The 20,752-nt window shown below is 48.7% G+C and overlaps 1 protein-coding gene across 1 annotated transcript in view; it reads left to right on the forward strand.

Annotated features, from left to right (window-relative positions):
* The first annotated feature begins 969 nt into the window (after positions 1-969).
* TTC39A (tetratricopeptide repeat domain 39A) overlaps positions 970-20,752 on the forward strand; it is a 40,913-nt gene continuing 21,130 nt past the window's right edge. Inside the window, exons 1-5 of the mRNA XM_047082696.1 lie at positions 970-1,022; positions 9,819-9,926; positions 18,286-18,417; positions 19,236-19,312; positions 20,479-20,546. Coding sequence (XP_046938652.1) covers positions 985-1,022; positions 9,819-9,926; positions 18,286-18,417; positions 19,236-19,312; positions 20,479-20,546 — 423 coding nt within the window. The 5' untranslated portion in view covers positions 970-984. The remainder of the gene's footprint in view (positions 1,023-9,818; positions 9,927-18,285; positions 18,418-19,235; positions 19,313-20,478; positions 20,547-20,752) is intronic.

A 20,752-nucleotide genomic window follows, 5' to 3' on the forward strand; every position in this document is an offset into this window, starting at 1 on the left:
AACTCTTCATGGGCCAGTGGCTCTTTCTGTCAGAAGGCCAGGTGGGCTTCAACCTTGGCCCTAGACATATACCTCAGGGCTAAGCACACAGCATTTGAGGAGTGTTATGCATGATCCCATATACGGGCTGGGGACCCAGAGGGGAGGGCACCAAGGAAGAAAAAAGGCAAGAGTGTGTCCACCTTGGAGTCAGGAGGGCCAGGCTCCAATCACAACTAGCCACTTATTAGGTGAATTGACTTGAGCAAGTCACATAAACTCTATGCCTCAACTTCTGTCTGTAAAATGGCAGCTATGGGGACAATTTGAGAAGGCGAGTGTGAACTACTGACTAGTGAGTGTTGAACTACTGACTAGTGAGTGTTAAACCACGCTATTTTCCATCTTCTTGTCCGCTGCCGCACGCACAGTCATGCAGCGGGCAAAAGGGAGTGCTAAAACCTAAGCCTGACTCCGGAGGCCGCGTGTTTCCTGGCGTGAACGCCCCCCACCAATGCAGTAGGATGACGAAGGGCTCAGGTGGGGGCCGCAGCGAGGCGGGAGCTGTGGGGGAGGGGAGAGCGGCCGGGAGGTGGACCTCGGGCCTACGAACTTTCTGGCCACAGATAGGTGGGGCTGTGTGAGGCAGGAGCGAGCTCCGGCCCCTGGGGCTGCGCACGGAGGGCACACGGCATGGGCCCGGCGGACCTGGGGTGCCCGGGCCTCTCACCTGTGAGAGCTGAGGGCGGGGGTCGCATTCCGAGGCCGCCCCCCGCCCAGCCCCAGCGTCCAGTCGGCCACAGACGGGCGGCTGCCGTGGCCCCACTGCGCGGGCGGGCAGACCGAGGCCCGGCCCGGCCCCGCCGCCTTCCCCGCCCCCGGCGCGCCCCTCCCCGGCTGCCGCGTCTGCGGCTGGGCCGCACAGCGCCCGCCTTGGGGTTCCGGCGGCAGCACCTGGGCCGCGGCTGGCGTCCGGCGGGGGCACGCTGCCTGCCCCCTTCCGCCATGAGCTCGGCCGGCGCCGCGGACGCCCTGCCGGCGGGGTAAGTGCGCGGTGGGGGCGGCCCCGGGGTGGGGTGGGTGGTTGGGGTACGGGCGCGGGGCCGGGCATTTCCCCTGCCACCGGCCCACCGCCCGCACTGCGGCTTCCAGCCCCTCACCCCTGCCAGGCGTCGCGCCCGGCGTCCGGGAGCCGGGGAGTGGGAGAGGGCTGCGGACACTCGCGCGGGGAGAGTGGAGGCGCCGGGGACCCAGGGGCGATCACTCAGCTCTGGGTCCCAACTTTCGCACGAAGCTGGCTGTAGTAACGGCCACGTCAGAGTCGTCTCCCTCCCTTCGTGGCGTTTACACCTGTGGGTGGGCTCTGTTATTATCATCTCCGTTACAGATGAAGAAACTGAGGCATAACTCTTGGGTGACCTGCATCCCTTCACCCGGGAGGTGAAGGGTGTACCTGGGATTTGAACCCAGCTCTCTCTGATTCCAGAGCCCCCACCTGCATGCCATACTGTTTCATCTTCTGGGATATTTGAAGGAATTGAAAAGCTAAGATATGAATCAGCTGTGCCCACTGGGTGCAGCAGGAACTGGGGTAGTAAAGGTGGGTGTTGTCACTTTCAATATGGCTCTCCCGCTCATCCCCACCCCACTGAGGAACTGTGTAGAATCCCTGCACTGCCCCTGTTAGCAGTGATAGATGTTAGGTGCTGGGAGATGTGGAGCAGCTCTCCCCTTCCGGGGCCTGGGTGGGTAGGGGGCGTCTGCTGGAAGCCCTGACTGCTAGGAGGTTGCTGGGTGGAGATCTGGCTCAGGTGAGCTGGGAGGTGCCTGCCCTACCTGGAGCCTCACCACCAGGGACAATATTTGCCAAGGGCCTCAGGACTAACACATGAACAGGAAGGTGAGGCTGGTGCCAGCTGCAGCTGCAGGCCTCCATAGGGCCTGTGTGTGCATCCTGGGTGAAGGCTTAGAAGTTGGGTCACTGGGGGACACCCCCCCTCCCAGCCTGGGGGACGGTTGCCTGGTGAGTTTTGCCTTGACCATGTTTATTGTATGATTTTGGCCACGTTCTGTATCCTCCCTAGACTTCTGGTCCCTCCTTTGGAAAATACAGGGAGTCCAGGCCTGGCTGCTCTCTTCCTGCTCTGAGTTGAAGTCTGTAAATCTGGAGTCTGGTTAGGTCCCTTCTGCCCAGCCCTGACTAAGCACCACCCTACTGGGCCCAGAAAAGAAGCTTCCAGGAGAGAAGGCGGGCATGGAACAGGGTACCTATCAAAGAATCCTGAACTCCCAGGCTAGAAGCCACATTCATCCTCTTCCTTGCACACTTATATCCCTGCCTGAGTCCACTCTACAACTCCAGGCTCCTCTGGCCCCTCCGTGGGCCTCCAGGGCAGCAAGGTCAGTCTCCTAGCACTAGTGGATCTTCCTCATACTGAACCATACCTGCCTCCACTGCATGTTCTCCAGGTCCCAATCTTCTTTGAGGCCACACAGGTCTGTCTGCCCCTGTCCCTGGTCAGTGCCATCTTGGTGGGGTCTGAGCAGAGCGGAGGCAAAGCAGTTCCACCTACACCATAGACACTCATTTAGTCACTCAACAAACACTCCTGAGGCCTGCTCTGGGCCCAACCCAGTATATGAGGGTCAGTGGTAAACAAACTGAACTTTAAATCTCCACCACTTCAGAAGTTATGAAATATTTTTAAGCCTTCAGAAAAATACAACAAATAATAAAATGAACTCCATGCCCTTGTCATCCAACTTTTTAAATGTTAACATCATGCCCATTTATTTCATATTCTTCTTGTTAAGAAATAAATTATACCAGAGACTGTTGAAGACCCTGTGGACCATCCCCTCTTCCTTCTCCCACCATCCTGAATTTTGGTTTTGTTACTTCCATTTTTTTATTTTTAAAAAATGTTTTATATTTGAGTATAGTTGACACGCTGTGTTACATTAGTTTCAGGTGTACAGCATAGTGATTCAACTCTCTATTATGTTGTGCTCACCACAAGTGTAGCTACCATTTGTCACCCTACAACACTGTTACAGTATTATTGGTTTTGTCATTCTATGTTTTTATTCTTTTGCTAAGTGTGTGTAAATCTAAAAAAAATGTAGCCTGTTCTGACTTTAGAATTTTTATATAAATACAGCATGAATCATTCTACAGCTTGCTTTTTCTCACTCAGCTTCAGGTTTCTGAGATGTAGCCTTCTTGATCCTTGCAGCTCTGGTCCCCACTTTCCCTGATGTATGGCATACCACCCGATGTAGAGTCCCCCATTTGTTTATCGGCCTTCTTTATGGACATTGAGGTAGTTCCCAGCATCTTGCTATTCAAACAGTTAATATTCTTATAGGGTTGTCCTTTGTACACATGTGAGTTATCTTTTCGGTTGTCCCACAGGAGTGGAATTGCTGGGTTATAGGATATGGACATTCAGTATTTTGAAGTTATTTGGTTTCATTATAAAAGTAGTGCTGCTGCAGAGGTGCCTGGGTGGCTCAGTCAGTTAAGTGCTCGACTCTTGGTTACGGCTTGGGTTATGATCTCCCAGTTCGCGAGATGGAGTCCTGTGTTGGGCTTTTGCTGACAGCATGGAGCCTGCTTGGGATTTTTCTCTCCCTCTCTCTCTACCTCTCCCCTGCTTGCTATCTCTCTCTCTCTCTCAAAAGTAAATAAATAGACATTAAAAAAAATAATAAAAGTAATGTTGCTCCAGACATGATGGAAATACATAACCGTAGAAAAAAAGTAACAACAGCTAACATTTCCTGAATACTTCTTATTGTGCTTTACATTGTCTTAGTTGTTCTTTTCAACAACACTAGGAGGTGGGTACTGCCACTCTCATTTTATTGATGAGAAAACTGAGGCTTATAGAGGTTAAAGAACCTTCCTAACTTTTTCCAACAAGTAACTGCTGAGCTATAGTTTGAGACCAGGGTTATCCACTTTCAATACTCTTGAAGGCCACACTGTACTAGGCCACGTCACATCCCTCCATGCCACATCATGCTCAATTTTATTCACAGCTAAGGGGACTCTCTGGAAGGAGAGTCACAATCATATATGCAATTTGGGAAGGTCACTTTGGGGGGCACATGGGTGGCTCAGTTGGTTGAGCATCTGACTCTTGATTTCAGCCCAGGTCATGATCCCACAGTGGTGGGATTGAGGCCTGGGCCCTGTGTCAGGCTTTGCGCTAAGCATGGAGCTTACTTGAGAGTCTGTCTCTCTCTCTCTCTCTCCCCCCTCCCTCTCTCTCCCTCTCTCTCCCTCTCTCTCTCTCCCCCTCTCTCCCTCTCTCTCCCTCTCTCTCCCTCTCTCTCCCTCTCTCTCCCTCTCTCCCTCTCTCTCCCTCTCTCTCCCTCTCTCCCTCTCTCTCCCTCTCTCTCCCTCTCTCTCCCTCTCTCTCCCTCTCTCTCCCTCTCTCTCCCTCTCTCCCTCTCTCCCTCTCTCCCTCTCTCCCTCTCCCTCTCCCCCTCTCCCTCTCCCTCTCTCTCCCTCCCCTCCCTCCCTCCATCTGTCCCTTTCCTCTGGCTCCCCACCCAGCTTGTGCTCTCTAAAAAAATTTAAAAGAAGAAAGGTCACTTTGGAAGCGATAGGTCCCCATGCACAGATCATCCCCCTGCTCCCCTCAGCCACAGTTCCCCTTGAATGGTGAAGCAGGGAGGAAAAGCCAGCTGTGGTTCCATTCTGCGCCCTAAGTGACTTCCTTGCACTGCCTCTACTGCCCCCGTGGGGAATGAGAGGTTCCTCTGCTCCATCCAGCTCTGCCCATCAGATGTCAGGGTAGCAGCTTCCAGGAAGACTAAAGTGGGGAGGGGGAGGCAAAGGGAGAATGGGGTGGGATGCCTGGGTGGCTCAGTCGGTTAAGCGTCTGACTTTGGCTCAGGTCATGATCTCACGGTCTGTGAGTTTGAGCCCTGCGTCGGGCTCTGTGCTGACAGCTCAGAGCCTGGAGCCTGCTTCAGATTCTGTGTCTCCCTCTCTCTCTGCCCCTCCCCTGCTCATGCTCTGTCTCTCTCTGTCTCAAAAATAAATAAATAAAAAATAAAAAAAATTTTTTTTAAAAATCTGCTAAAAAAAAGGGAGAATGGGGTGACTTCAGGCTGTCTGACACCCCTTCCCCTACTCCACCTCCCTTCTCACTCCGGCCTCAAACCTCCCTCCCCTGTGATGCCAAAGCTCCTGGCATCGGTTACCAGCCCTGCTCTATGCTCCATCTAGCTCAGCGCCCCCCTCCCCACCTCCATGCCTCAGGTTCTCCAAGGCACAGTGGAAAGGCCACCATCAACCCCTCAGAAGCTCAGTAATGTGTTAATCTGGGCTGGCAAGGTGACTTGGAGCATAGAGGTCTTGAAGACATGGGGACAGCCTGCAGAGAAGTGGGGACCTCAGTCACAGCCAGGGGAAGAAAAATGTTTTTGGCCAGTTTGCTTTTATGGAAAGCATTTCTGCCTTCTCCTAGGTTCCTGGGTGGAGGAGACTAGGCCCCTGCCCTCACTGTCTTTATCTCCTTATCTGTCAAATGCAGATAAGCGTGCCTGCCTCTGGGCTGGTGGGAGGATTGAGAACTTGGAGTGATATTCTCAGTGGTGGTGAATTAATGCAGTCATTAAGTCAAATGGGGTCAGTGTCCCCAGCCTTCCTGAGCTCCCCAGCCAGCCAGGACACCCCTGCCTCACCCCTCCAGAGGAGGCTTTCTAGAGCCTGTCTTGCCACCTTGCCCCTATAGCTTGTGCCTCCTTGTCACTGTGGTATCATGACTCTAGCTCCTTGCTCGGCTTTTTCCCTTTCATGGACTTCTTTCTCCACCTTGTCCTCAGTTCAGTGCCATCTTTTCCAGAAAGCTTCTGTTGAGTGCTCCCCTTCCACTTCTGGGCGTCCTTAGCCTTCAGTGATTCCCATGATGTAGCCTTGATGATTCTGGCTGTCAATGCCTCTGTCTGCCTCTATCTCTCTGCTAGACCGTGAAGTCTTCAAGGGCAGGGCCAGGGCTGGGCCAGAACCAGAGATTAGAGGGTATTTGTGGGAGAAAAGGAAGGTGAAAATCAGCCCCAGGGCCACCCCAAAACAGCTCCCAGTCTGGAGAGTCACCTCAGAATCACCTCACTACGGTTCAGCAGAAGAGGTGCTAGGGTTGCCAAGGGAGGGAATTCACCTCTGTACTCTATGTCCATCTGTCTGTGCATCTTTCTCTCCATGTGGACCAAGCAGGCAGAACCTCTTTCTTTTTTTCTTTTTAAATAAATTTTTAATGTTTACTTATTTTTGAGAGCAGAGCGAGAGAGAGAGAGAGACAGACAGACAGAGCATGAGTGGGTGAGGGGCAGACAGAGAGGGAGACACAGAATCCAAAGCAGGCTCCAGGCTCTGAGCTGTCAGCACAGAGCCTGACGTGGGGCTCGAACTCATGAACTGCGAGATCATGACCTGAGCTGAAGTCGGATGCTTAATGGACTGAGCCACCCAGGTGCCCCCAGAACCTCTTTCTTGATGGGAGGCGGATGTGGTGGTGGTAGTGGTGGTGGTGTTTATACAGAAATGGGAGGTAGGCTCTTGGCTCTGGAATTGTTTAGAGATAGTCATAAGCCAGGACAACAGACTTATCTTCCTGGGGCTGAGCTGAAGGGCACTGGCTCAGGCAGAAACTTGTTTAGGACCTGTGCTTGGGCATGTGATCTTGGCCTAGTCACCTCTCCTCGGTGCCTCATCTACCATGGGGATAATAATCCTACTTCACAGGCTTTGTGAAGACTCAAGGAGAGAATGCCAGTTAAACACCCAGGGCAGTAAGTGCTCACAGAATAGGCAGACTGAACACCAGTCACTAGGCTAAGCCCTGGGCACAAAGGAAGACACTGTGCCCTTCTCGTGAAGAGAGGGGCAGGGGCTGTTTCTGATGGGGCCTTTTTGGCCATGGAAAGAAACTTGGTCTTTACCTAAGAGAATGGGAAGCCAGTGAAGGATTTCAAGTTCAGAAGTGACATGGTCAGATTCAGGTTTTAAAAAGAGAACTTTGGCTGTTATGAGAGGGATGAGTTAGAGGCAATAATGCTTCCAATATTCTCCCTTATAAAAACTACCTAGAGGCTGGATGGGTTACTCCAAACATGCTTTAAAATACATTCCTGAGTTTCCACAAAGTAACAAATCTTCTCAAGCCAAGAATAAAAAGCTGAAATCATGCTGATAAATGAGATGAAGCCATAGCAATGTGAAGGTATTTATAAATTCCAGAAGTCTAAAACCTGGAGGACTTCGTTTTTGTTTTTGTTTTTGTTTTTGTTTTTAATTAAAAAAAAATTAACGTGTATTTCTTTTGAGAGAGGAAGATACAGGGCACGAGTGGGGAGGGGCAGAGAGAGAGGGAGACACAGAATACAAAGCAGGCTCCAGGCTCTGAGCTGTTAGCACAGAGCCGGATGTGGGGCTTGAACTCCTGGACTGCGAGATCATGACCTCAGCTGAAGTTGGTAGAGCCTGGAGTTTTAATGACCATTCAAGGGATGGGCCAGCCCAGTGATAGTGTGAGGAGTTGAAACTTGTCCCCCTTATACCACCACATGAATCTGGGACCTCCAAAGAGCTATCCCCCCAGCAAATAGGAATATTGACCAGAAAGAGGTAGACACCCTTTTATAAAGGGGGACGACAGGTCTAGTGGAGAAAAAAGGCTCCCTAGAAACTTATAAATTTTAATCTGCCCTCACACAAATTTTGGGTTTGAAAACCTATTCCTTTTGTGGTCCTAGAAATACTAACCTAAAAAAGTAACTTAAGTATCATAGGATGGTAGCAGCCCAGGGAATATGGCCAAAGTAAATGAAAATCCTCTCTGGAGGAATAGATCCTTCTCCTAAGATCCCTTTGGGATCAGCCAAATAGGAACTCATGGTTAAATTACAAAACACACAAGGAAACAAGTCATTGTGAGTAGTAGACACCAAAAGCAAGAAAAAACAGAATTTGTTTCACTGAGAGTCTAAAGATGCTAGAATTATGAGATCTAGAATATAAATGTTTTTAAAACATGTAAAGGAGTCAAGATGGACTTGAAATAATAAGCAGGGAACAAAATACTGCCCAAAACGACCAAGCAGATTTGAAAAGGAAGCAAATGGAATTTCTGGAAATGTAAAATATAATCATTGAAATTAAAAACTCAGTAGACAGGACAAATAGCAAATCACACATGCCTTGTAGAGAATTAGTGAAATGAAAGATCTGAAGAAATCACTCAGACTGTAACAGATTCAAAGAGATTGCAAAGAAGAGAGTTGAGAGACCTGCAATACTGAGCAGAACGATTTAACAGAGAGAGAACAGAGGCAGGCGGAGTGAGAGTGGAAGGGCCAGTCTTCCATCAGCCCTGGGTGAAGGTGCTGGTGGCCTTCACTGGGCACAGAAGGGGCTGGGCTAAGAGATTTTCCAGAGGCGGAACTGATAGGGCTTAGTGATGGGGTAGACGTATCAAGGCTGACTGTCAGATTTCTGGCTTGAGAAACTGGGTAGAGGGATATTTATTAAGATGGCAAAGACTGGGGGAGAACAGGCTTGAGAGAATGAACAAGAGTTCAATTTTGAACAAGGTACATGTTTCAATTTGTTTCAATTTGCCAGGAAGATCTGCTGCTGCATCAGAGAGGAAGAGACATTAGAACTGGGAAAGTTATGTGTAGATGTTTACCAGGTGGACAGGGACTCTCTTAACTAACTTTGGGGGGAAAGGATCTCCTTTCAGTGAGGTCATCAAGGCCCCTTTTGGAACCTTCTCTCACTCAGAAGAGACTTCTTGAGAAGAGACATCCTCAAGATAGGACTCTGGGGATTTCATAGTTTAATCTCTCATATTTCAGTTGGGGAAGCCGAGACCCAGACAGCTCAGGGATTTGTTCCAGCCTGAGACTCTTCATTCAATCAGTTTTAATTCACTTAACAGATACTTATCAAAAGCCCACTTTGTACCAGATGCTAGATTCTGGGGATACAGCACTGAACAGAAGAAGGAATCCTGCCCTCAGGAAGCTTATTTTTAGTGGAGGGAGACAGATAAAATAAAATAAAATAAAATAAAATAGAATAGAATAGAATAGAATAGAATAGAATAGAATAGAATAAAATAAAATAAAATAAAATGATATATGTGTATGTCAGAGAGTGATAAAAGCTATAGAGAAATGTAAGGGCTGGAAGAGGGTCAGGTACAGGGAAGGTGGCCTTTGAGAGGCCTGCAACCACAGCCCATTGTGACAGTGTCTCTGGAGTTCTAGAGTGCAGGCTCAAGATGGGCAGGAGAAGTCCTGGAGAAGGAGGAAGAGGAAAAGGACTGAAGTGGGATTTAGAGGGTGGGCTGTGCCCCCCTGGGGGGTGGGGCAGAAAAGCTTGATGGGTCAGAAGGGCAATAAAGACTCCCTTTAACCTTGTGAGGGGTAGGATAAATTTGTTCCTGAGGCTTCCTTGCTCTCCATCCTCTGCTCCTCCCCAAACCCCTCCACCAGATCTCAGATGACACCCTCATTCTTCTTTTCTCCCACCTTTAGGAACACTTAGAGGTATGTCCAAATTGTCTTTGTGTCCCCAAACCCCTCCACCAGATCTCAGATGACACCCCCATTCTTCTTTTCTCCCACCTTTAGGAACACTTAGAGGTATGTCCAAATTGTCTTTGTGTCTTTGTGTCTTTGTGTCTTTGTGTCTCCTCCCCTGGAGGAGCTTTTGACAGGCATCCAAGGCTGGCAGGGAGGTTGCATGGGCCCTGTGGGGCTTTGTTCTAGCCTGGACAGGGGTTGAGGGCTCTTGGTCACTTCTGTGTCTCTCCCAGCAGGACTCCTGTGAGCAGCCTCCATGAGGCCCTGGACCAGTGTATGACTGCCCTGGACCTCTTCCTCACCAACCAGTTCTCAGAAGCACTCAGCTACCTCAAGCCCAGGTGAGGCTTAAGCCCAGATTGGGGGTGGGGGCAGGTGTGTGTGTGTGCACACGCATGTGCACATACATGGGAGCCTACGTGTAGTGTCTGGTCATGGGGAACCAAAGGTCTTATGTAAGAGGAACCCCATGTAACTGAATCTCTTCAGCCTTCTGGGTCACCATGACCCCTGGGAGTCCCATAAAAATAGGGGCTCAGGCTCCCCATTCTACAGCCCTGAGCAGCCCAGTCCTCCCCAAGGTCACTGTGACTTCCTTACTTTTGGGTTCTTATGGCCTTTCCCAGTTTGATTTCTTGTTCCCACTGAATCCACTCGGGGTTTTTCCCCTGTCAGCTGTAACACAGCCGCTTTTCTTCATTTTTCCCAGAGTACCAAAGATTTGAGTTGCTTTTACTCAAGTCTTTTAGCCATTTCTTCTAGTGTTTGCTGCCTTATTTCTAAATAATAGGCTTATATTGCTCTTTATCATTTTTTTCTACTTTTTAAAAACATTAAGAATTTATACTCCATAAAATTCTTTTTTTCCTTTTCGTTTTTAATTTTTTTACCTTTTACTTTTAAACATTTATTGGTAGACAAGAATTTAGCTTTCTTACACCCCTGCTCTACCTCCCTTCCCCTTCCCTCATCCTTTCTCTTATCTTTATATTACAGTGTCTGGAAAAGTTTATAGTATTTGCATTATTATAATTAGGTAACTAATGCTCATCACACAGATGAGTCATACATTGTAAGATTACACTTCTTTTTTGGAGTTAATTGTCTTTCTTTTTAAGATTTTTTATTTTTATTTTTAAATAATCTCTACACCCTATGTGGGGCTCAAGCTCACAACCCTGAGATCAAGAGTCATATGCTCCACTGGCTGAGACATTCAGGTACCCCTGCCTTGTCTTTTCATTGGCCTAATTTACTGTACATTTATCCTGAACTCTTTATAACGTTTTTCCTGGAAACCTGTCCCCTGGAGGATAGTTGTGTCTACTGGCCATCTCCCAGCCATCTCCTGGAACTTCTCTCTTATTTACTTCTTTACTTCTCTCTTGTTTCTTTGACCTGGCTTTTTCTCTGGTACCCTCCCTCATTTTATCAGAGCATATGCTTTAGAAACTTCCTAGGAAGGAGTTACATGAATGTAATTCTCCCCCCTCAGAATTTTGAAGGCATTGCATCCCTGTTTTCTAGCATCTACTATAGCCACAGGAACTCTAATTTTTTCTAACTTTGTACATGATCATTTTTCCTTCCCCAGAAATGTTTAGAATCGTCTCCTTTATCCTTGCAAATCTGAAATTTCATGATAATGTGCTGAAATGTAGGTATTTTTAAAAATAATTTGGAGACTGCCTTTTGGTTCTAGGACATTGTCTAGCACAACCCCTCCATGTTCTGTCTCCCTTTCTCAGGCTTTCTTTAAGTCAAACATTGGACTTCCTGGGCTAGTCCTCTTCTAAGCCTCCTACCTTCTGCTCAGTTTTGCATTTCTTTCTCTTTTTGTTTTCTCTTAGTTTGGGGGTGATTTCCTCAACCTTATCATTAAATCCTTCTATTGAGTTAGAAGAGATCCTTCTATTTTCTTTTTTTCTGAGATCATATGATTAATTTCCTCAGACTCATTGTTTTCTGAATGTTCTTTTTTTCCCTACAACATCTTATTCTTGGTTTCTGGGTGCATTCTGTTCTTTATATCTATATTTGGAGTATGAGAGGAGTCCTTAGGACAGGGCCTGGCATATAGTGAGCACTCTAGTAAGTATTTGTTGTTATTTTTATCACAGAATATGTTTCTCTTTTAAATGCTTTATTATTTTCCTGTATAATCTCCATTTTTTCCAGGTTCCCTTTTTCTATGTAATGGGAGAATCTTCTGGTGGGGGCTTTCCTCAAATGCCTGATGGTCCCTGACTGGTCATATTTAAGAGCCAGTTCTTAGCCTTGTAATTGGTGGGATTGGCTTTTGGATATTGGGGGAGGTGGGCAAGGAAGGTGGCAGGGAGGAGGGACAGGTAATGACCAGAAGGGAAGCACCTGGCTCCTTGACCTTGTAATTGCTGGGATTGGCTTTTGGATGACCTGGCCCCAGATGTCAGCTTCTCCAGAGAAGCTGTTCCACAGCCTGGTCAGAGTACCCCTGGCTGCCTGAATTCTGGGATTGGGGTGGGGGTGAGGGGCCCAGGGGCTAATCGTGTGCTGCCTCCTTGCCTAACGCCTTCTTTTCAGCTCTAGGTTGTCGTTGTCCTCTGCCACATCTGGTTCCCTCAAGTTCTGAGTGAAGGCAAATGCTGACTCGGGGACTGCTTCCCCTGGGTTCACAAGCCTGACCTGTTCAATTTCTGTAGACTGACCCATTGTTGTCCTGTTTGGAGTTAATGGCCCAGTTTCTGGGGGCAGTGGGGATTCCAGCATGTGATGATCATGAGTCTTATAATGATCCCTCCGCAGCAGTCCCCGCACCTCATCCCCACCCTCTGAGGGGATCTGGGCTTGAGGTGGGGTAGGGGTTGGGTCTGCAGCAAGAGTGTGGCCACAGTCTGAGGCAGGCCAAGCTCTGTCTTGCTCCATCCCTGAACATCTAGGTTCCCCTCCCAGTATTTTGGAAGACTCCCCAGCTCCACTTCCCTTCTGGTCATTACCTGTCCCTAAGCAGGCTCTTCCCTGCCACCTTCCTTGCCGACCTTCCCCCACATGTTCTACACCCCCTCCCCACAGCCACTGCATGTTGAGGGGCTGCCTCATCCTCCCTCACCTCAGTAGGGCATTCATTCCCTCACCTCAGGAGTCCACCTCAGGCCCTACAATTCAGGCCTCAGAGAGGAAATGCTTGCCCTGAAGGAGGCACCATGGAGAAAACCAGTTTTTCCATGAGGGTATCTTTTAACTTCACACTTAAGGTAGTGAAGCTACTCTTTATCTTAGCTCTTGTCCCATTCCAGAAAAGAATCTTTTCTTTCTTTTTCAGTTTAAGAGTGTTGTTCCCAAACAGTAGATGTTATTAACACACTTCTCACCCACACCCACCTTGTGACACCCAAAACATGTTTTGAGAAATTTGGCAGATGCTAGAGGTTGGGATGGAGGCTTGGGGTGAGGAGGACAGGAAAAATATCTCCCCATCTTTATTAAGAACCACTGGTCTAGGGGAAATAATTTTTTTTTAATTATTTATTTATTTTGAGAGACAGAGCAAGTTGGGGAGGGGAAGAGAGAGAGGGAGAGAATCCTAGGTAGGCTCCACACTGTCAGCACAGAGCCGGACGGGGGCTTAAACTCATGAAACATGAGATCATGACCTGAGCCAAAACCAAGAGTTGGACACAACCGACTGAGCCGCCCAGGCACCCCTAGGGGAAATAATTCTTGCTAAAAAATGACCTTTCCTCTCCATTTGTAGCCATTGAAGCTTCAAAAAATGTTGAGGTCCAGTTTCATTCACTGTTCCTCATTGTGCATGCAGTGTCTCATTTAATTGTTATTCATACTTTGCCCTCAGAGAGTAATGGGCTCATCAGACTCCAGCCCCCCACCCACTCCTCCCCAGCCTGGGCATTTGTTTTCTGTGTTTGTCGCTTCTTTGAGTAGCTTTATTTTACTTTGCTTTTGATAGAGGGAAGAGCTGGAGGCCCCAAGGCTTAGCTGATCTCCACATGGCCAGGGAGTCCCCAGGTCCCAACACTGTGCTCTTCTGATGGCACTTCCAGTGCCCTCTCCAGTTTGACAGCTGGTCTGGGCCCAGAAAGTGGGACCCCAATGGGCATCATGTCCCAGATTTGGGTTTAGCTCAGAGGTGAGGGACTCTTATTTTCAGGGGTCAGGATTTTGTAAGCAAACAAGAACTTTGGATTATAAACTAAACTTGGGGTGTCTGGGGTTTGGGGAGTTGTCCTACCTCTGTACAGGCATACCACATTGAAATTATGCCAATTAATAATCCTACAATGGCCTCTGAGTATTCAAGTAAGAGGAAGAGTTGCATGTCCCTTCTTTAAATCAAAAGCTAGAAATGACTAGGCTTAGTAAGGAAGATGTGTTGAAAGCCAGGACAGATCAAAAGGTAGGCCTCTTGCACCAAACAGCCACGTTATGAAAACAAAGGGAAAAGTTCTTGAATGAAATTAAAAGTGCTCTTTAGTGAATATACAGAATGATAACAAAGTGATTGCTGACCACATTGCTGATATGGAGAAAGTCTGAGTGGTCTGGATAGAAGATCAAATCAGCCACGACATTCCCTTAAGCCAAAACCTAATCCAAAGTAAGGCCCTAACTCTCTTCAGTTCTGTGAAGGCTGAGAGAGGTGAGGAAGCTGCAGAAGAAAAGTTGGAAGCTAGCAGAGGTGGGTTTGTGAGGTTTAAGGAAAGAAGCTGTCTCCATGACATGAAAGTGCAAGGTGAAGTGACAGGATGTAGAAGCTGCAGCAGGTCACCCAGGAGCTCTACTGAGACCATTAATGAAGGTGGCTACACTAAACAACAGATTTTCAGTGTAGATGGGACAGCCTTATACTGGAAGAAGATGCCATCTGGGACTTTCATAGCTAGAGAGGAGAAGTCAGGACCTGGCTTCAAAGGACAGGCTGGCTCTTGTAAGGGGCTAATGCAGCTGGTGACTCTAAGTTGAAGCTAGTGCTCCTTCACCATTCTGAAAATCCTAGGGCCCTTAGGAATTATGCTAAATCTAGTTTTCCTGTGCTCTTTAAATTGAAGAACAAAGCCTAGATGACAGATGTCTGTTTCTTAACATGGTTTACTGAATATTTTATCCCCATTGTTGAGACCTGCTCAGAAAAAAAAGATTTCTTTCAAAATACTACTGATCATTTACAATGCACCTCATCACCCAAGAGTTCTGATGGAGATGTACAATGAGATTAATGTTGTTTTCATGCCTGCTAACTCGGTATCCATTCTGTGGCCCATGGTTCAAGGAGTCATTTCAACTTTCAGGTCTCTCCACATAAGAAATCTATTTCATAAGGCTAGAGCTGCCATAGGTAGTGATTCCTCCGATGGATCTTGGCAAAGTAAGTTGCAAACCTCTAGAAAGGATTCACCATGCTAGATGCCATTAAGAACTTTGTGATTCATGAGAAGAGGTCAAAATATCAACATGAGCAGGAGTTTGAAAGAAGTTGATTCCAACCCTCATGGACGACTTTGGGGGGTTTAAGACGTGAGGGGAGGAAGTTAACTGCAGATGTGGCAGAAAGAGCAAGAGAACTTGAATTAAAAGTGGAGCCTGAAGATGTGATTGAGGTGCTGCAATCTCATGATAAAACGTGAATGGATGAGGAGTTGCATCTTGTGGATGAGCAAAGAAAGATTTTGATTTCTTGAGATTGAATCTATTCCTGGTAAAGATTGTTGAAATTACAACAAAGGATTTAGAATATTGCATAAACTTAGTTGATAAAACAGCAGCAGGGTTTGAGAAGATTGACTCCAATTTTGAAAGAAGTTCTGATGTGGGTAAAATGCTATCAAACAGCATCACATGTGCAGAGAAATTGTGAAATTGTGAAACCAAGCGTCCACCAGTGCAGCAAAACTTCATTGTCGTCTTTTTTTTTAATGTTTTATTTATTTATTTTTTTGAGAGAGACAGAGTATGAGTGGGGGAGGGACAGAGACAGGGAGACATAGAATCTGAAGCAGGCTCTAGGCTTGGAGCTGTCAGCACAGAGCCCAGTGCGGAGATCAAACCCACGAACCATGAGATCATGACCTGAGCTGAAGTCAGATGCTTAATTGACTGAGCCACCCAGGCACCCCGTGTCTTATTTAAAGAAATTGCCACAGCCAACCCATCCTTCTGCAACCACCACCCTCATCAGTCAGAAGCAATGAACATCAGGGCAAGATCCTTCACCAGCAAAACTATTACAGCTCAATGAAATGTTAATAATGATTAACATTTTTTTAGCAGTAAAGTATTTTTTATTTACTTTTTAATTTTTGAGAGAGCGGGGAAGGGGCAGAGATAGAAGGGGAAGAGAGGATCTGAAGCGGGCTTTGTGCTGACAGCAGAGAGCCCGACATGGGGCTCGAACTCATGAACTGTGAGATCATGACCTGAGCTGAAGCTGGACACTTAACTGACTGAGCCACCCAATAACCCAGCAATAAAGTATTTTTTAATTAAGTTTTGTATTTTTTCAGACATAATGCTGTTACATACTTAATTAAACTTTTATGTGCACAGGGAAACAAAAAAATTCATTTGACTTGCTTCACTTTATTGCAATGGTCTGGAACCAAACCTTCAGTACCTTCCATGTATGCCTGTACCACAAGTCCCAGTCCAGAACGCAGTTGAGGGCCTTCCAGTGGTAGGCTGGGGAAGAGCCAGGATTCCTAGCTGCAGGTGCATATTGGGCACTCGGCCTCAGACTAGAAATTCCACTTTGCCTGCCAGCTGCCCATGTGGGGCTGCCCCTCCTTCTGGACTCAGTATCAGACTGGGTGCTTAGGGCTAAGTCCCAGGTCTCACTGGTGTGGAGAGAGGAAGAGAGGGGCAGGGGCTTGAGAACTCAAGAGGCCTGGGGTGGGAGGGGATTATCTGGAGGGATGGGTCTGGGTACTGCCAGGGAAACGTCTGCTGAAGGAGAGAGTTTCTCTCTAGGGCAGTGACCCTTGACCCTGGCAGACTCACATTTATTGAGCATCAGTGATGTGGCTCTGGCCTGGGTGTCCTATTTAAGCAACCCAGAGCCCTGGGAGAGAATGATTATTGTATCCATTTTACAGAGGAGAAACTTGAGGCTCAGAGAGTTTATAAGATTCACCAGGATCACACAACTGGTAACTGGCAAAGCCAAGATTCCAGCCTGTGTCTCAGGGACGCTGAAGCCTGAGTTCTGTCCCCACTTCAGGCTGTGGCCTTTTTTCCACAAGCCACTGCCTTCAGATTAAGGAGTTCTAGCAAAGACCTGGGACAGCTGCCAGGGCTGGTGAGGGGTGGGCCAGCCTTTGGTTTCCTTTAAAAACCTTTGGCTCCCCAGGATAATATTACCTGGGCAGAGAGGTCACCCAGAATTTACACTTAATTTACAAAGAGTTTTTAATTTTACAGTTTTATGAATGAGAAAGGTATGAAAAGGGGTGAAGTCATGTGATTTTACAATAGAACAGTCATCTCTTTCCCCTGAAGTTCCCAGCATAAGCCTGGCACTGAGGAGTTTTGTAAATAATTAATGAGGGGATGTGTAGGGAAGGGAGTGAAAACTGCTGTAGCTCCTACCATGTGACGAGCAAGAGTGATCCCCCGCCAATCCCATAGGGACCTGGGCAGGCCAGAATTATTGTCCCCATTTTGCAGAAGTATAAATCAAGGCTGAGACACGTTGTAACTTCCCCAAGTGCAGAGGGGAACTGGCATTTTTCTTGTCCCTCCCTTCCTGCTTTTCTTTCCATGTGTTAGACTAAAAGCCCCTGCCATATGCTTTTCTGTGAGAGGTCTGGGCTGTGAAGAAGCAAGATGGCAGGAGGAGAAGGCTTCCTGAGGCTACTCACAAAGGGCCTGTGGCGCTGGTACTGAGGACAGAGATGAGTTCCATACAAGCTCTGTCCTTGAGGTGCCCACAGTTCAGTCTGAGGAGAGAGCTAAGCCTCTGCTGATATAAATTCAGTATGACCTGTGCTTCATTATAGACACATGCGCCCTGAGGAGGGAGCCTTGGATGCCCAGTGGCCTTGGAGGCAGTTGAGAGCCTTGATAGATGAGTCAGGGAGGGCAGGTCATGGGGCAGAAACAGAAGTGACAAGAGGGCTGGGCTGGAGAGGTGGGCAGAACCTGTGTTGTGTGGAGCCTTGGGCCCAGGCATTATATCATGGGACATGAAAGCCATTGGAGAACTGAACCAGAAAGCCACATGGTCAGATGATGGGATGGGGAAAGGCAGGAGGGGGTGAGGCCAATAAGGCCCAGGGAACAAGGATAGGGCAAGCGCAGGGGGCAGGGTGGGGAAAGGGAGCTTGAGGATAGAAGGGACTTGGGCTCTGCTCTAGGAGGTGTGGCAGAAGGTGAGAGGCAGGCACTGGGCATACGGTCTCAGGCCAACAGGTTGCTGAAGTCCTACTTTAGTCCACACAACATTCTTGCTGCTGCCATTCCTACAGAATGGATGAGAAACAGGCTCAGAGTTGGAAAGTCACTTGGTGCCACTAGCAGGAAGGAGAGGAGCTGGGATCTGAGGCCTTTTGAGCAGCAATGGGAGGGTCAGACCTTGGGAGAGTCTCTTCCGCTCTCTGAATCTCTGTTTCCCTGCCATGATGGGTGGGTAGTTTATGGAGGTGATCGGCACAGGCCAGCTACCTCTGGAGGTCTGGGGGTTGGCGCTCTCATGTCCCTTCTCTCTGGCAGAACCAAGGAGAGCATGTACCACTCGCTGACATATGCCACCATCCTGGAGATGCAGGCCATGATGACTTTTGACCCTCAGGACATCCTGCTTGCTGGCAACATGATGAAGGAGGCGCAGACGCTGTGTCAGAGGTCCGGGCCATGGGGCGGGCAGGGATGAGGGGTCATGAGGTCTGTCCTTCTGTCTTCTTGGCCTATCCCAGTGCCTAAATGCCACTATTAATTAATTAATCCTTTTGGCTAAGAGGATGTGTCCCCAAGCGCTAGGAGCTGTCCCTGTCAGCTCTGCCTCAGGAGTCTTACGATCTGAGCCAGTCTCTAAGCAGCTTCCAGGGGCCAGGCCTGATTTTAAGGAGATGAATTCTGGCTCTGTCAAGTGGTAACTCTTTGATCTTGGGCAAGTCTCTCTCTGGACTCAACTTTCTTCATATGTAAAATAGGTATGAAGGTAGGGCTGTTGTGGAGACTGAATGAAGACACGGGTCACAGGGCCTGGTGCATAATTGGTATTCAGTACACATAAACCGCTTGAGTGAATGAATGAACAAATGGACCCTCAGTGTTTATGCACAGCTGGAATCGTCTTTCACTAGGCACACCCCTGGGCCAGGCCCTGTGCTGGGTGGGCACTGGCCACCTCTGACACCTGAACTGCCTGGTCAGGGGCTGTAGGGTTCTTGTCAGAGGAGCAGGAAAGGCTTCCTGGAGGAGGTTATGCCGAAGCTGCTTCCTGAAAGGTTGACTGGAAACTGGCCAGGGCAGAGAAAGGAGGGGAGGGGGCTCCAAGAAGGGGTAACAACAGAAGCAAGAGTGTGAGAAAGCCTGGACTTGGGAGAGTTGCCAGTTCAGTGTGTGTGGAGTCCATGGGAAGGGTGGGAGATGCATTTGAGCCCACCTGGGCCCCTGGCTCACCCTCACTGAATGACTTGAGGCCCCTTTTTCCTCTTCAGGCACCGGAAGAAGTCCTCTGTAACAGATTCCTTTAGCAACCTGGTGCATCGCCCCACTATGGACCAATTCACGGAAGGTGTGGCATCTCAATGTCCTCTCAACCCCGCTGACCCCAGGCAGCCCTGTCCCTAGCCCAGGAATGGGTGGGGAAAGGGGCTGTTAATCTCCCAGTTTCACAGAGTGGGCTGGGCCCTTTTGAGAAGTTGCTCTCAGGTGAGCTGGGGAGCAGGGGAGGCTCACTTACCTGATGGCATTACCTGCTGAGGACCTGGAAGCTGGGGAGAGAAAATGCCATCACGAGGTCATTAGCTTTGCTTTTCAGGCTAGGGTGGGCTTAGAATTGTGTGTCTAGTTAGGTTTACTGGCCTGATGATCATAGTGATCACAAGTGCCCTGGAGGGGAATATGGTTTTGGAGCCTGCACTGGGATCAGATAGCTGAAGGCAGTGGGAGAGATGGTCTAGGCTGCCAGAGCCTGTGTGCAGCGACCCCATGCAGCAGTCGCCGAGGTAGCAGCAGCCAGCTGGAGCAAGGTAGGGCTCTTCAGTGCAGGAGCAAATGGTGTTCTCTAGCCTCAAGAGCCCTTGAAGTTTTTAACACAAGACAATGAACCTGACAAGGCCATTCCTCCTCCTTGCCTTCCATAGCTCCCTGATACCCACAGGGCCAAATCTGCACCCCCCCACCCATGTATAAGGCCCTTTGCAGTCAGACCTCTGCCCCTCATCTTTACCTGTCCCCTAAGTCTCTCCCTACCTTAACCCCATTTCGACCTTCTGTGGCTTGGCTGTCCCCAAACATCAGAGTTTTTTGGTTCTCCCAGGCCTCTGCCTAGAAAGCTCTTCTTGCCTCACCTTTCCATTCCTTTTCAATTCAAATGTCCTTTCTTCTGGAAGTCTCTCCTGACTCCCTGGGCTGTGTGAGTTCTCCTTCCCTTACTCCTACAGCCTGTGGGCTTCCCTGGATTAGGATCTTCTTTGTTTATCCATTCAACCCAGCACCTTCTCCTTGCCTGGCACTGTGATGCGTGGAGAACAAGAGAACAAGGCCTAGGGCCCTATGTTGACATTCTGGATGGTGGGATGGGGGAACCAGGTGGAAGGCAAGTGCAAGGAGTGAGAAAATTCTAGACAGTGCTGAGAGCTGTGAAGGAACCAGACCACCTCCCAGAGTGGGGAGGATTTGGCCTGTGCTGCCTGCTGAGAGTCCCAGGAGGCCTCAGGGCTGGTTTTCTCCCCGCAGAGGAAATCCATGCTGAAGTCTGCTATGCAGAGTGCCTGCTGCAGAGAGCAGCTCTGACCTTTCTACAGGTAGGAACCCTCTTCTTGTACAAGCAGCCTGGGGATTTCAGAAGATCAGTCACCAACTCCAAGCCAGAGGGTCTATAAGCAGCCACAGTCCGCCTCCTTATGGTCCGGGAGAAGACTGAAGCTCAGTCACCCCAACACTCCCAACCCTAGCCAGGCTCAGTGGCAGAGGTGATGGGCTTTACCCCCTCCACACTCAGCACACATGT

Source organism: Lynx rufus, unplaced genomic scaffold (assembly GCF_022079265.1).
Source record: "Lynx rufus isolate CCGP_SWC_20201006 ecotype Redwood Valley unplaced genomic scaffold, mLynRuf1.p SCAF_2, whole genome shotgun sequence".
Lineage (NCBI taxonomy): Eukaryota > Metazoa > Chordata > Mammalia > Carnivora > Felidae > Lynx > Lynx rufus.